The 16,811-nt window shown below is 46.5% G+C and overlaps 1 protein-coding gene across 4 annotated transcripts in view; it reads left to right on the top strand.

The window, feature by feature from the left end:
- Positions 1-8,862: 8,862 nt before the first annotated feature.
- The window catches only part of LOC135920267 (phospholipid-transporting ATPase ABCA3-like), a 63,524-nt gene continuing 55,575 nt past the window's right edge, over positions 8,863-16,811 (top strand). For all 4 annotated transcript variants that reach the window (XM_065454437.1, XM_065454462.1, XM_065454472.1 and 1 more), the window contains exons 1-3: positions 8,863-8,906; positions 12,108-12,445; positions 15,834-16,187. In XM_065454437.1, coding sequence (XP_065310509.1) covers positions 12,136-12,445; positions 15,834-16,187 — 664 coding nt within the window. In that variant the 5' untranslated portion in view covers positions 8,863-8,906; positions 12,108-12,135. The remainder of the gene's footprint in view (positions 8,907-12,107; positions 12,446-15,833; positions 16,188-16,811) is intronic.

Raw genomic sequence — 16,811 nt, forward strand, 5'->3', positions numbered from 1 at the left:
CAAATTGACTTACCAAATTTGTCCGCTTTGAATGAGCAGAGAGAAGGGAACTAGGCGTCGGATTCCTCATAAATAAGAATATAGCTGGTAACATACAGGAATTCTATAGCATTAACGAGAGGGTGGCAGGTCTTGTTGTGAAACTTAATAGGAGGTACAAAATGAAGATTGTACAGGTCTACGCCCCTACATCCAGTCATGATGACCAGGAAGTCGAAAACTTCTATGAAGACGTGGAATCGGCGATGGGTAGAGTGAAAACTAAATACACTATACTAATGGGTGACTTTAATGCCAAGGTAGGCAAAAAGCAGGCTGGAGACAAAGCAGTGGGGGAATATGGCATAGGCACTAGGAATATCAGGGGGGAGTTATTGGTAGAGTTTGCGGAACAGAATAATATGAGGATAATGAATACCTTCTTCCGCAAACGGGACAGCCGAAAGTGGACGTGGAGGGGCCCGAACGGCGAGACTAGAAATGAAATAGACTTCATACTCTGCGCTAACCCTGGCATCATAAAAGATGTGGACGTGCTCGGCAAGGTGCGCTGCAGTGACCACAGGATGGTAAGAACTCGAATTAGCCTAGACCTGAGAAGGGAAAGGAAGAAACTGGTACATAAGAAGCCGATCAATGAGTTAGCGGTTAGGGGGAAAATAGAGCAATTCCAGATCAAGCTACAGAACAGGTATTCGGCTTTAACTCAGGAAGAGGACCTTAGTGTTGAAGCAATGAACGACAATCTTGTGGACATCATTAAGGAGTGTGCAATGGAAGTCGGTGGTAACTCCGTTAGGCAGGATACCAGTAAACTATCGCAGGAGACGAAAGATCTGATCAAGAAACGCCAATGTATGAAAGCCTCTAACCCTACAGCTAGAATAGAACTGGCAGAACTTTCGAAGTTAATCAACAAGCGTAAGACAGCTGACATAAGGAAGTATAATATGGATGGAATTGAACATGCTCTCAGGAACGGAGGAAGCCTAAAAGCAGTGAAGAAGAAACTAGGAATTGGCAAGAATCAGATGTATGCGTTAAGAGACAAAGCCGGCAATATCATTACTAATATGGATGAGATAGTACAAGTGGCGGATGAGTTCTATAGAGATTTGTACAGTACCAGTGCCACCCACGACGATAATGGAAGAGAAAATAGTCTAGAGGAATTCGAAATCCCACAGGTAACGCCGGAAGAAGTAAAGAAAGCCTTGGGAGATATGCAAAGGGGGAAGGCAGCTGGGGAGGATCAGGTAACAGCAGATTTGTTGAAGGATGGTGGGCAGATTGTTCTAGAGAAACTGGCCACCCTGCATACGCAATGCCTCATAACGTCGAGCGTACCGGAATCTTGGAAAAATGCTAACATAATCCTAATTCATAAGAAAGGGGACGCCAAAGACTTGAAAAATTATAGACCAATCAGCTTACTGTCCATTGCCTACAAACTATTTACTAAGGTAATCGCAAATAGAATCAGGAACACCTTGGACTTCTGTCAAGCAAAGGACCAGGCAGGATTCCGTAAAGGCTACTCAACAATAGATCATATTCACACTATCAATCAGGTGATAGAGAAATGTGCGGAATATAACCAACCATTATATATAGCTTTCATTGATTACGAGAAAGCATTTGATTCTGTCGAAACCTCAGCAGTCATGGAGGCATTACGGAATCAGGGTGTAGACGAGCCATATGTAAAAATACTGAAAAATATCTATAGCGGCTCCACAGCCACCATAGTCCTCCATAAAGAAAGCAACAAAATCCCAATAAAGAAAGGCGTCAGGCAGGGAGATACGATCTCTCCAATGCTATTCACAGCGTGTTTACAGGAGGTATTCAGAGACCTGGATTGGGAAGAAATGGGGATAAAAGTTAATGGAGAATACCTTAGTAACTTGCGATTCGCTGATGATATTGCCTTGCTTAGTAACTCAGGGGACCAACTGCAATGCATGCTCACTGACCTGGAGAGGCAAAGCAGAAGAGTGGGTCTAAAAATTAATCTGCAGAAAACTAAAGTAATGGTTAACAGTCTCGGAAGAAAACAGCAGTTTGCAATAGGCAGCGAGGCACTGGAAGTCGTAAGGGAATACATCTACTTAGGGCAGGTAGTGACTGAGGATCCGGATCATGAGACAGAAATAATCAGAAGAATAAGAATGGGCTGGGGTGCGTTTGGCAGGCATTCTCAGATCATGAACAGCAGGTTGCCATTATCCCTCAAGAGAAAAGTGTATAATAGCTGTGTCTTACCAGTACTCACCTACGGGGCAGAAACCTGGAGGCTTACGAAAAGGGTTCTACTCAAATTGAGGACGACGCAACGAGCTATGGAAAGAAAAATGATAGGTGTAACGTTAAGGGATAAGAAAAAAGCAGATTGGGTGAGGGAACAAACGCGAGTTAATGACATCTTAGTTGAAATCAAGAAAAAGAAATGGGCATGGGCAGGACATGTAATGAGGAGGGAAGATAACCGATGGTCATTAAGGGTTACGGACTGGATTCCAAGGGAAGGGAAGCGTAGCAGGCGACGACAGAAAGTTAGGTGGGCGGATGAGATTAAGAAGTTTGCAGGGACGGCATGGCCACAATTAGCACATGACCGGGGTTGTTGGAGAGATATGGGAGAGGCCTTTGCCCTGCAGTGGGCGTAACCAGGCTGATGATGATGATGATGATGATGATGATGATGATGATGATGATGATGATGATGAATGATCTAATGAATGCCATTTACAGAACCGCAATACCTCTTCCTGATGCAGAGCTATTAATTTGTAAGCTTCGTGCTTTTATTTTGTTTACGAACTTGGAAATTTCTGAAAATTCTTTGAACAAAATTCAGGCCCTAAATTAAAATTTCGCTTCTAACAGTCACTATAATTTAACTTTGTCTCGCAAATGCAACAAATTTTATTAAAATCGGTCCAGTGGTTATCTCAGAAAAGCATTTCTGCGTTTTACGTGTATTTGAATAGGCGGCAGCGGAGATGGGCCCGAGCTAAAGCTTCCTCTTAAGTTCAAGGCACGATACGACATGGTTCTGATATTTCTGAAAAACAAACACTACGCATATTTGTCAAGCGGACAACTATCGAAGGGCGTGCAGAAGCAGAGCCGCATTAAATCGCAAGGGTCTAGGCGACACACAGAAGCGGTCACACGTCAAATCAAGACTTCTGTGCCCTCCGCAGTAGCTTGCGACTATGGCATTGCTTGAGGTCGGAGATTCGATTCTGTCCGCGGCAGCCGCATTTAGACGGGGGCGAATTGAAAAAACGCTCATGCACTTAGATTTAGGGAAACCTTAAAGAGACCAGGGTGTAAAAATTAATTCGAAGTCCGCCACTGCGGCGTACCTCCGAATCCGATTGTAGTTTTGGCACGTATGTATATATATTTCAATTAAAGTTTAATACTTCTCCCACAATGCCATGTTCCACGTGAGTCAGGTGTTATGAAATATCGTGCACAACAACGACTCAAGCAAACACCTCGCCCTGAGTGTTCTGTGTGCTACACAAACAAACAGCAGTGGTACACGCAAGGTAATGTTTAACATCAACTCACCACTCCCGTGTTGGACTAAACGTTGAATAAATTAAACATCTGCGTCAACATCACCGCTAATCATTGTCTATCAAAGCAAACAGCACAGAAAGCTTGGCTTACATCGATTCCCACAGTGCCTGGGATCCGTATAATTTTTTCAAAAATTCAAGACAAGGTATGAGCAGCTTGAATGATAGAATAGAGTGGGAATATTATAGCACGCATATAGCAGATGCCATATAGCAATTTTCGCTCACAATAGAGAGAGCAAATGATGAATAAAAGGTAGGGAGGTTAACCAGGACTGAGCCCGGTTGGCTACCCTACACTGGGGAAAGGAAAAAGGGGACGGAAAGATTAAATGAAGAAGAGAAAGTCCACTGGGGATATAGTTCAGTCACTCAGTCTGGATCAGACTGGCGCAGCAGCAGCCGGCTTCTGTGATTCTGTTACACCCACGAGACCTCCGAACATTTCCGGGCACGGATCGCTTGGAGGTCGAAGAGTGGATCGACATGTACGAGCGCGTCAGCGACCACAAAAGCTGGGACCCCACGCTGATGTTAGCCAACGTGATTTTCTACCTGAAAGGAACGGCACGCGTGTGGTACCAGACGCATGAAAAAGACCTTATAAGTTGGGGCGCTTTTGTTCGGCAGACCATCTGGCCGTCAGCAGGCCGCTAAAAGGGAGCTGGAATTTCGCATGCAGACGACCACTGAATCGTACATTTCGTTCATCCAGGACATGCTAGGCTTTTGCCGAAAAGCTGACACAAAAATGACCCACGCTGACAAGATTTCGCACTTATTGAAGGGAATAGCCGACGACGCGTTAAATCTACTTGTATTCAAGGACTATACGACGGTGACGCCATAGTTAAAGAATGTCAACGTTTTGAACAAGCGAAGAGCAGCCGCATCACCCGCCAGTTCCTTCGGCTGCCTAATATCACTACCAAATCATTATGCGAGTACCCAATAGCTCCCACGGCCGTCCGTCCAGGCGTTCAGTCAGCCAACCTGTCCATCGTGTCACTCATACAAGCAGTCGTCCGCCAGGAATTCGCGAACCTGGGTTTATCATCCACCGTCTCGTCCATCCGTGCACCTGCACGTATTCATGCAAATGACACCGAGAACCACGTCTACCTTACGCGCTACAGAAAACCGGCTGACTGGAGAACGGTAGACGACCGACCCATATGTTTAACTGCTCGGGGGTTGGACACATTGCCTCTCACTGCCGCAGAAGCTGGTCATCCCCTTCAAACTACACCACTGGATCTTGGCTTCGTCATGGAGGCAACATTCGACGTTTTGCCCCTCGATCTGACCCACATGCTTCCGATGTCGCCGTTCCGCACTCTAAGCTTAACCACTCACCGTCCTCACAAGGCTGTCGATCTGTGCCGCTACGACCATGCCGGTCCTCGTCCCTTGCACCACCTGACACCTATATACGCACCGGAAAACTAAGCCGCGCAGCTCCCGGAGTTGACGTTGCATCAGTGACCCGGTATAAAAATCTTCTGTTGACTGTACTTACACGCCGAAACCTTCTGGTCATTCAAGTGGACGACGTTACGGTTACGGCCCTCGTAGGCACCGTAGCGCAGATTTCAATAATGAGCGCTGCTCTCCGTAGTCAGCTCCGCAAAGTTATTGCGCCTGCTATTCATAGCACAGTGCGGATTGCCGATGGCAGCACGTTTGGTGTTTTTGGGATGTGCACTGCCCGAATGTGCATTGCTGGCCCTCAGACCACTGTTTTATTTGCCATGCTTAAGCAGTGTCCTCACGACGCGATCTCGGCCTAGACTTTCTCTCGACGCACTCTGCACTTATCGACCGTGCCTAACGTGTTCTTCAACTGGAACTCCCTTTTGACGCCCACGTAATTTCTGACAGTCCCAGCCGCTTATGTTCTGTAGAGTTCCTTCATGTGCCACCGCAAGCCGCTACGTACGTCCAATTACGTCCCTCTGCTCCTGTGTAATACATTGTCTCTCCGATTATCGACATGGTCCCGACGCACCCTGGCGTCCTTCCTCACACTGGGGCCACCGTTCACGAAAACAAAGCCTGTCTGCCTCTTTTGAACTTTGGGCTTTCTAACCATGTGCCACCTGCCGGTATAGCGCTTGCCACCGTGTCTTCGCTGCAGGAATGCGATATTTCTGTGTTAGTCGTCGACGGCCCTCGGAGTGTTTCCGGCTCTCTCACCGCCATCGTGTCACCATGTGCGGATTTCGAGAGATCATATCTACATATCTCCCGCTTACGCAATCGGACAATCTCCGTCGGCTCTTCCTGTCGTATCGTTGATGTCGAAAATCTCCCTTTGAGCCAAAGATTAGTGGTTCAGCGTCATCCATACTGGCGATGCTAAACCGGCTCACCGGCACCCTTATCGCGTTTCCGCTGCGGAACACGCCAGGATACAAAAAGCGGATGACTAAGTGCTGTCAAGGACATCATCGAACCATCCTTTAGTCCATGGGGCGCTCCTGTAGTGCTATCAACACCTGGCGACAGGACAACACCTGGCGCTTTTGTATTCGTTATCGACCACTCAACAAGATAACGAAGAAAAACGCTTATCCCTTGCCCCGTATAGACGGCGCACTCGACTGTCTTCACGGCGCCCAATATTTTAACGCGATAGCGTTAAGGAGCTCGTGTCGCAGAAAAGCCGGTGTCGTCGGCGTCGGCGTCGGCGGCGTTTTTCGTCGATTGACCTTCACTCGGATTATTGGCAGATTGCTGTTGACCTACATTGGACGGCGGAAAAACCGGATTCGTAACTGCAGATGGCCTCTACCACTTTAAAGTCATGCCTTTCGGTCTTTGCAATACGCCGGCCACATTCGAGTGCATGATGGATTCGCTTCTTCGTGGCTTGAAACGGTCAACCTGCTTTTGCTATCTTGACGAAGTCATCGTTCTTGCGGCAACAATTGACAGCCATCTTCAGCGCCACTCCGCGATTCTCTAGGTATTCTGCAATGCCGGCCTGCGGCTCAACGCCTCAAAAGGCCGTCTGGGACGCCGGGAAATAATCGTACTTGGCTATCCCGTCCGATCCTGAAAAAGTTGCGCCGGGAAGAATTTTCCGGTCCCTTGTTCGGCTAAAGAAGTACGAATCTTCATTGGATTGTTCTTTTATTTCCACCGTTCCACCTGTAATTTCGCCGACATTGCGCTTCCCGTTACTGCGCTCCTAAACAAAGACGTTCCTTTTACAAGGGGCCCGCCCCATGCTGCTGCCTTTTCGGCGCTTGTCGATGCCCTTACGACTTCTATTTTAGTTCATTTTGATCAGATTGCCTCGTCAAAACTTCGCACAGATGCCAGCGGCCATGGAATCCCTGCCGTCCTCTCTCAGCATCGAGAGGGACACGACTGCGTTATTGCTTACGCTAGCCGCCTCCTGTCTGCTCCGGAGAAATACTCAATCAAAGAACCAGAGTGTCTTGCTCTTGTCTGGGCTGTCGCCAAATTTCGTCCCTACCTGTTTGGCTGCACCTTTACCGTCGTAACTGATCATCATGTCCTCTGTTGGCTTTCTTCGCTCGAATACCCTACAGGGCGCCTTGGTCGTTTGGCTCTTCGCCTGCAAGAGTACTCGTTTTCGGTAGTGCACAAGTTCGGCCCACTTTATCAAGATGCTCATTGCCTGTCACGACATCCCGTGGATTCCCCTGATGTCCCCGAGCGAGAGACCAACGCCTGCGCCTTGTCTATCTCGGACCTCGTTAATATACGGGAGGAACGACGCCGCGACTAAGCTTTACATTCTATCATCGACAGTCTTAGCTCAATCACACCCGACCCTCCGTTCCACCTGTTCTGCCTTCCCAACGGCACCTTATACCGCCACAATATACATCCTGACGACCCTGAACGCCTCCTCGACGTGCCTCCCCATTTGCAGTCAGCTGTCCTCCGCCAGCTTCACGATGAGCCCACTGCTGGTCACCTTGTCACCCAAACTTATGATCGCGTCAGGCGCCTTTTCTTTAGGCCTGATTTGTACCACTCCGTGCAAAGATATGTCACTAGCTCCGATCAAGGTTAGCGCCGCACGCGACCAACTATGCTGCCTGCCGGTCTGCTTCATCCTATCGACATTCCCACCGAACCATTCTTTCGTGTTGGGCTCGACCCTCTTGGTCCCTTTCCAACCTCGACATCAGGCAACAAATGGGGCCCCGTCGCGACCGACTAAGCGATGCGATAAGCCATTGCCAGTGCCATATCCTAACCAGCTGCGCTACAGATGTCACCGACTTTTTCCTCATGACGTCATCTTGCATCATGGCGCTCCTCGACAGCTCCTGACTGATCAAGACCGGTACTTTTTGTAACGCGTCATCGAGGACATCCTTCTTTCATGCTCTACCCGCCACAAGCTCACAACTGCTTATCATCCACAAACACATGGGCTCATAGAGCGTCTGAACCGAACTCTGACCAATATGCTTTCAATGTACATTTCCGTCGACCACCGGGATTGGGACGCTGCTGTTACGACAGTAATGTCCGACCGACATTACTGTCGGTTGGACGAAGACGACGGCGACGAAGTGGCCAGAGTGTGCAGTGCAGCAGGCCTATCAAGCTGACCTGTCTTGACTTTCGGTTAATAAATTTCTCTCTTTGCGTTCCTTCCGCAATATGTGCCTACTTTATTCAAAGCTCCATGCTAGATCTCTGAGCACTCTGACGTGGTCTTACGCTCTTAACGTGACGCTGGGAGCGCAGTCGAGATCCGACAGAGTTTCGGTCACATGACTTCAACTGCTGCTGTTGGCGCGGCGTAAACTGTGGCTTTCCTGCTAGAAATTAAGCTTCTGCGTGCCTTCTGTTAACGTCGTCTTTGTTTACAACAGAAAAAACATTGAGGAAACAGGTTTCAAAGGAAACAAGCTTCCCGTTTTTCGTGAGAACAAGCGCTGACGTGGTTGTGCTTCTGACTCTACCGAGCAGGCGAAAGTTCGACTAGGGCATGCAGGCTACCCTTGGTACCGATTTCAAGTGGGCTTCTAGTCACTGCAATACCGATGGGAGCTCGGTAGGGGCTAGCGTACAAATTTTTAAATTAATATTCTCGGAATTATTTAAACAAGTTAAGATTCTTCTTCATACAATTTTAATGTCTAAGCAGTAGCAACTACGATCCAGGCGCTAATATTTTAGGTTTCAATTTCGTGAAAGCAACATTAACGAAAAATTAAAAACCTCCTGCCTGTCGGCCAGTCCACAGTAGTGGGTAAGCGCCATTGCTTGTGCACGAGAATAAGAACGTGCGCGAACGGATCAGCCTATCCTCGCAGGGTAAGTGCGACTGCCTATCACCGCTGTTTGCCTTTACGAAACCAGTATATTGGGCCAAAATATTATCGCTCTCAGTCCTTATTGGTAAGGGTACCCGAGCACTTATCGACCATCTGCTATCTGTAACAATATGATCATTCTCATAATGTATGAATAATATCGGTTAGGCGTAGCCCGGTTATTCGCGCTCTACTCAGTGAACTAAATACAAATGTTCCGGCTTAAGCAGACAGGGATGAAGTGAGACACAAACGACACATACGGGCGCTAACTTCCAACTGTTTATTCACCAGAACCCACGCAAATTTATACAAGAAACCAAAGTGAAAAGTAATCATAATAGAGATAGACAGGGCGAAGACATATAAGCACGCGTGCATTACAGGCGTAATCCGAGCATCCAAACAAATGTAGCAGGGCAGCTGTACGCTCTAATCTTAGCTGCGATTACAGGCTATCACTTAGGAATGACATTTCTTTGTCACTTAATGCTAGTGACGGCGTGCTAACGCATTTATTTCCTGCTCTTTTTATGAAGAAACCTCGATTATCTCCCTTTCAGTGCGGTTTCTTGCTTTCCGTAGGAAGGTCGTTCTTTCGAGAAGTGGCACACAACCACAGCGCTTGCAGTGGTCTGCCAAGTGACAGCCGATGTTGCTGTTCACCGCCAAGCGGTGTTCTCTCGCTCGATCGTTGAAGCATCGTTCCGTTTGTCCAATATACAGCTAGCCACACTTTAGGGGAACATTGTAAACGACATCGCATACATAATTGGTTTAGTGGGTGACGTGCTTCTTGGAGCATGTAGCAGGCAGCTTATTCGCCATGAAAGGGCAAAGCATGGCCAATATGCGAGGGTCGGAAAACACAATGCGCACATCGTATCTGGCTGCGACCTTCTTTATATTGTGGGACAGCTTATTTACGTACGTAGTTACGTGCGTGTTCATTTTTTCTTTTTACTTCCGCACTTTTTCCCCGTTTTCATCTTCTGCAGAAGACTTTCGCACACACTCGTAGTAATGGAGGGAAGAAATCGAGCTTCTTCCAATCGGATAATCTGATTACTAAAACATGTAACAAGGTTGTGTTCGCATGACTCCTTTAATGCCGAATTGAGGCATGTGTTAGCCATTTCCATATTCATCAGTTAACAATGTGCGCTGCCAAATGGTAAAATGCTTTTCTTAGTCCTTGGGTTATACATCCAGCACACGTGAGCCATCGTGAAACTAAGTTTAAGGTCCAGACATCAAATTGAGTTATCCTGTGAAATCTTTATTATTATCAGGTAAAATCTAGTCCATCAGACTCTATCAAAAAGGTGTTAGTAATTTCTGCCACAGCAACGTCAAGGCTAGTATCAGTTAGATGTAAAAGCACAAGGTAGTCATCTATAAATCCTAACTGCATTAAAATTGCCGATTTTTGCAAATATGCGCGTGTCAACGGATGAAAGATATATGTCGCATAAAACTGGAGCTACAAAAGAGCCGCGATGCATATACCGTATTTGTGAACATAATAAGAACCATTAAAACATTATGGTGGACTGTAAGTATAAATGTAATATCTCTCAAAACTGATCAGAACTCATGCCAGCATTGTTCTGGAAGTTTACCCGACCCTTCAATAGTTTCACGAACCGTGTTAAACAGGCCACGCTGAGGTACGGAATAAAATAGATCTTGCACGTCAATTAAAAAAACCAGCGTTGCGGCAGCCAACTTGCCTTCCGCCAAATCTTGCACCAGATCTGTGGAACTGGGCACCAAGAATGGGTCCTGCACGTCCAGCTTGCTGAGGATGCGTTGCAGATAACTGCTAACCGCGCATTGCCAAATAGCTTTCTCGGATACTATCACTCTAAGCGGGCACTCGGGCTTATGGGTCTTACCCGTGAAGAAGACTTCAAGGCTATTCTTATCCAACTTGTTTACTGCCTTTCGGAGGTGCTCGAAATTTCGTCCTCGTCTGCTTAGCACCATAACCATTGTATTTACATCATGAACCAACTAGCTCAGCAACAAGTTTTGTTAAATCAGCGAACTAGTTTTGTGATGCGTATAGTCTTGAGCGCCCTTTTGTCGTACCATTTGAAGTTTAGAGTATAAAAGCTTTATTTCTGTTCAGTCGAATAAGGGGCTGAATTCAGCAAAAGTTCTGGAGTGCTATTTCCTTTAACTGGCCGCGTTTGCTAACATGGCCCATGCAGTAACGCAGGTAGGGTTTTATTTTACGGGTATTTTAAACCAGTGCGTAACCTTGCTTGCATACGATCATATTGATGTATCACGTTACCCCGAGTGTGTTCTTGTATTCTACAGAGCCTTCAAGTTAAGCTAGCAAGTTATTTTAATAAGAAGGTTATGCTAGTCACGCAAATGCTGCTTGCACTGATAATTTATGTGCCTTAGCAAATTTTATTTTGGCGAACGAATAGGGTCAGTAAATATACCAATAACAAATAGGTGTTATTTCGTATTTTTAATCTTGCTGTTATAGTATACGTCTCCAATAGATTACTGAAGGCAGTGGTATTCGAAGACAACTTAAGTTTATTTTATACATATGAAGCGCTTGTGTTCAGATATATTCATAATCAAATTTTACACTTGTAACGATAATTTCGCGTTCAGATGTGATAGTTTGACACACAGGCAAGCACTTTATGGGGCGCAATTGATTGCGTAAGAAACGGGGAAAGCAGTCTTTCTTCCTTTTTCTTTTCTTCTTCTTTTCAGCCGAAAGCTGGAGCGCAGCTGTTAAAGGTTGCACAAAGCTTCTAGGTTGGTTTGCTATACGGCATTACCTACGTCATAAGGGGTTCGTCTTTTTGTTGAGGCTACCTCCTCTAAATGCAAAATTAGGGGACTAAGTGTCAAAGCTTCTTTTGGATGTTCGGAACACAAGAGCTCCAGAAGTGTCCAGAAAATTCAGTTGTCTTCAAATACGATTGCCTTCAAGTGCATACTATTAACGTGTACCATGAATTCGAAATTAACACGAATTGAATTTGTAAATATTTGTTCTATACTCAATGAGCCCATTTGTCCATGAAAATTGTGTTTCGCAAAGCGTATAAACCACCAGCGCAAGCATCATTTGCGGAGCTAGGATAGCCTTATCCTCAAAGTTACTCATAGTTAACTCTAGGACCCCGTATGCATTCCAGTATTTTATTTTCGGGAATTTTCGCAGCCCCGGGAAGGGCCCAGTCGGCGTCACCATGGTGTCGTGCTCCAGGGTGTGCCTGTTCGTCTGGAGAAGGCTCCTACTGCAGACCTTGTGGCGCCACTGTGCTTCTCTGGTCGTCGAGCTGGTCTTCGTGGTGGCCACGCTCATGTACATGCTCTACAGCGACCGCGTGGACCAGGCGCAGGTGAAAAAGCTCAACCGCTCCTACTTGGCCGTACCCGAGCCGCGGCGAATGAACGCCGAGCACCTTCGCCCGAGGTTTCCGCCTGGGCTCACTGTCATCTATGGACCCGGAGACGAGTACACAGACCAGGTGGTCGCCACGATCTTCAGCCTCATCGGTGAGCGGCCAGTGGTGCTATTAACATAGCGTTGGAGACACATGCACATGCGATTCTCATGCTCCGGGTATAAATTTTGACTTTGAGTTTTGCATGTGAGTTACCCGGCACTTGAAGCCTTTCTTTAAATGGTGTATACTTAATCCTTAAGGGCTCTGTATTATAGAGCTTATTGGCTAAATCACTTTTATCTGTGGTGCAAGTTAGTAATATTGCTATAGTTACTGGTTAACAATTCGTTCACGTAAATTTACTGAATTTTAAACAGCGTCCTCTAGGGCACGTGTTTCAATTGCGGAACTGGATATAATCAGCAGTGAAGGTCTGTCCGGCTAATATATATAGGTTCGCCGAGACTACAGCACTGCATATGCGTATATAGTTCTGAGAAATTTGTCGGCGAAACCTGCCACAACATACATAGCTGTCGAACATTGATAGAGGGAGAGAGAATTTATTTGTATGATGGTGAAGTCGTCGGCCTGAGCTAGGTCACAAGCATGTTGTTCGGCACTGGGATGGTGGCTAAATAAGAAGGAAAAACTTGAAGACGGAGAGTGATGCCATCGAGGAACGATGGTAACCGGTGGGTGCAGCATAGTCCCGTGTTGCGTAGATAACAAGCAGGTCCTTTACAGACAGTTGGATGCCTATTCTGGTTGACCGCGTATTGACGCCAGCAACGATCCATGAAAACGTGTTAGAGGAGACGCTGGCATCCGGTCATCTATTTCGCAAGTTCGCTGCTCGTCGGTATACACGGTGTTCCACATTACTTGAACCAAGTACTTAAAAAATGCGGTTAACCACAGCTCGGTGAAACCAACGACCTATGGTTTACCGCCATGTGGCGCTCCTCGAAATATCTTTTATATTGCGCTTATTGATATAATTAACTAAGAGCAATTATTTAACTTTTCTAATATTAACTTTAGGACGAAATGCATTTTGTTACGTTGTAGAGGGGGTCCAGAAACGACCGATTCAATTTTTGTGGCAGCTTACATGCTGGGATTCCTTTCGGCGTTCAAGAAAAGCCCGCGAAATATGAGATAAGACCACGTGACTCTGCTCATGCGCTAACGTACTGCAGCTCTCAACCGTGCTTCGACGAAAGAACTGTGCGCGCAGACCGTGGCGAAGTCTGCGGTCGCAGCTGTAGGCATCGGCTTCACAGTGCGTCAGCATCTTTGACGGTGACACACGGAGAGGGAGCGCCGTCGTCCCTGATAAGCGATAGCCTCGAAGCATGGTTGAGAGCGCTGCAATACGATAGCGCATGAGCGCAGTCGAGTGGCTTTATCTCATATTTCGCGGGCTTTCTTTAAACGCCGAAAAACACCACGCAGAACGTACGTTGCCACAAAAAATTGGATAAGTCGTTTCTGAGTCTGCCTACAACGTTACGAAACGTACTTGGCCCCAAAGTGAATATTAAAAATTTTGCATACTTGATCTTAGTTAATGAAATAATTAAATGGAATATCATAAATACTCTAAGGCGCGCCATATAACCGCAAACCATATGTTGTTGGTTTCATTCAGCTGCGGTTAACTACTTCTTTTAAATCATTGGTTCAAGTTACGTGAAGATCCCTGTATATTTGCTTGCTTGGGAACTGCGTGAAGTAAAAAAAGATGCTCGTGTTGCTGGTAATGTCCTGCTCTTTAATGTTGTTCTTAAGTGATCGCGAAGACTATAAAAATAAGAAGTGAAATATCTACGGTGTTGTTTAGGTCACAAGTTTCAAAGGCGCTGCTGGAACGCCGCAAATGTTTGCATACATCCTACCGCAAGAAAATAAAGGGCAGATGACCTCCCGGTAACGACTGGCACCTTTTTAATTTTTTTCTATTATTTATTTTATTGTGGCAGGAAACATTTAAAGGCTGTAAAGATAACAACTAGATTGATGGAGCGACCGGAACGACACCCGCATTCCCTACGCCCTTTTCTACCATTTGCAGCATTTGTTCTGTTTTGCTTCTTCTTCAATGTCAGATTGGAGGTCGACGCTCTGGTAACAGTAATTGAAGTTAGTTGTCGAAGGTGAACTGAAAACCTCCAAACAGAGATCTTTGCGCGCGTATTTGCGAAGCAGCTGGTGAACATTTTGTCCATATAATGTGAACCGACCATCCACGATAGCAAAGGTACTGTTAGCGAAAATGACAAGCCAGTGCCAGTCCTTATGAGCAAGAAGCTTCGCGGATTGGGCTCTTGATATGTTTGCACAATAAAGTGTCTTGAGTTGCCTAGCCCATCTAGTAAAAAAATTTGCAATATATACAATTGACGAAAGAGTGCTTAGCCGGATGGCGATTCATACTTTCTTGTGTCCTCGCTATAGTGTGAAGGAGGCAGAAACTTCATTTTTAGAAGACCCTTAGTCGCTCTCACGATTCCAGCAGATCCCTCGGTAGCGGTTTACAAAATCTATGCCTACATTCGCGGCGCGGTGTGCTTATCGCCGCTTCCATGTGGCGGCGTAGCAGCCACCAGCTGTACGTTAGTTCAATGCGCTCCCCCGTAGAGGTGGTGAATACAGTCGTCTGTACTAGTCAACGTGTTTTATAACGGCCGCCAGCAGTGGCCGCACGGTAGGACGATGGAGCAGTCCATCTCTCTCAGCTGTAGGGAAGAGTGGATAAGATGCCTGAACGGCTCAGCGTATTTGCTTCAATACGTCGATCTGGGCTTCACTGCTAACACCGACATTGAAATGCTCTGCATCTATCCCGCCAACGATATCGGATTGCAACGTTTACGGCAAGCAAAGTCTTCTTAGGCGGTGCCACGTAATAAGAAAAAAAAGAAGGTAAAGGGGAGGGGGGAGGGCACAAGAGAGAGTCACCTGTAAAAGGCTTTCGCTTGCGAAATGGATGTGTGCATATAACAAAAAGGATAAGTTTCATTTAAGCTAAACGATGCGCGTTCAATGTCTATACTGCGGAATGTATTTTTAGAGGCATGTCAGTGGACTTCTCAGCGGATTCGGACCACCTGGCCTTTGTGGGCTGCTACAGTTATCGGCAAAGAAATCGCTATACGCTTTGCTGAAAACTATACACTGCCAGGTGCGATTCCTCCGCGTCGCCCACTAAATTTCGTAACTCCTCGCATAGTCAGTTTTCTACTCTATTTCAAGTTACGTCATTTTGTACGTACAGATACAGACTGGCACAGATAAAATACAGGCAAGATACACATAGCAATAATCCACAGCATCAAACAGGCGTGCGATTTTTCTTCTAATGTTCTGTCTCCGAATTCTGTTGACCCGAGAACTATACTGAACCAATAAATCTTAACCAATCTCTCGCATTGCTTTCTTATCATTACTGCGAATTTATGTTTCAGTAATTCCGCATAATGACCCCTCCGCAGGTCGGGTGCCAACCAACTACGAAGAACCACCGCCTGACGCGAAGCCAGAAGACGAGAAGGAGAAAGTTACGCCGAGCGACTACGTCCAGCGACTCGACAGCGTCGACTCGGTGCCCGGCAGCTGCCGCAAAGCCTCCAGCAGACTGCTTCGCCGCAACGCCTTCGTGCACACGGTGGGGCGCACGATGTGCGTCCAGTTCGAAACGGCCTCCACGCCCAAGGGCCTTCGCTACAGCATCGTCATGCTCGTCCCTCCGGAGATCATGATCCCGGAAGGAATACTCTACAGTGCACACGATCTGTTCGCCGACCCTTCGATAACTGCCGGAAGTGACGTCGTCGCAATGGTCTCCGGTGAGTATTCGCGAGTCCGGTACAGCGATGAACGGAGCTAGTTAGTGCGAATTCATGATTGTGTTACGATGAGTTTTTAAACTGAACCACGAAATAATAAACGACTACGACATGGACCAACTCTTTCATCCTGTGAGTGAACACGTTTATACTATAGCATGTCCCAGCTAGCGTTACACAAGCTGTTAAAAAATATTTAAAAAGCACTGTGCAAGATACGATTACAAGACCTGCGGTGATCGGTCGTCATTCCTGTGACGACGGGATACTGTAGGTCGTACAATCACGTCTTGCTCCTTTATTTTTTTTTTATCCTTCATTTTACTTAAGGAGCCTGGTTGACGTTAGCTAGGACACATGGTATATATGGTGATAGGAATGAAATATATTAGGCGCCAAAATTAGGGCAATTGAAGACAGCATAGGCCAAGCACAAGATTCCAAACAACAGCAGCAAACTGTACAGTGGGCGAAGCGGACGCTGCCTATACAACAGGTTAGGGAGCACAAATACACGTGCCAGCTAATCACAGCGCCCCGTAACCTGGCGGCACCCTGTAAATCGTTCAAATGTTGCCCCTGCTAGACAGGACACAAGTGATCGGAAAAGCAAAAACAAAAACG

The sequence above is a fragment of the Dermacentor albipictus genome, chromosome 2 (assembly GCF_038994185.2).
Source record: "Dermacentor albipictus isolate Rhodes 1998 colony chromosome 2, USDA_Dalb.pri_finalv2, whole genome shotgun sequence".
Classification (NCBI taxonomy): Eukaryota; Metazoa; Arthropoda; class Arachnida; order Ixodida; family Ixodidae; genus Dermacentor; species Dermacentor albipictus.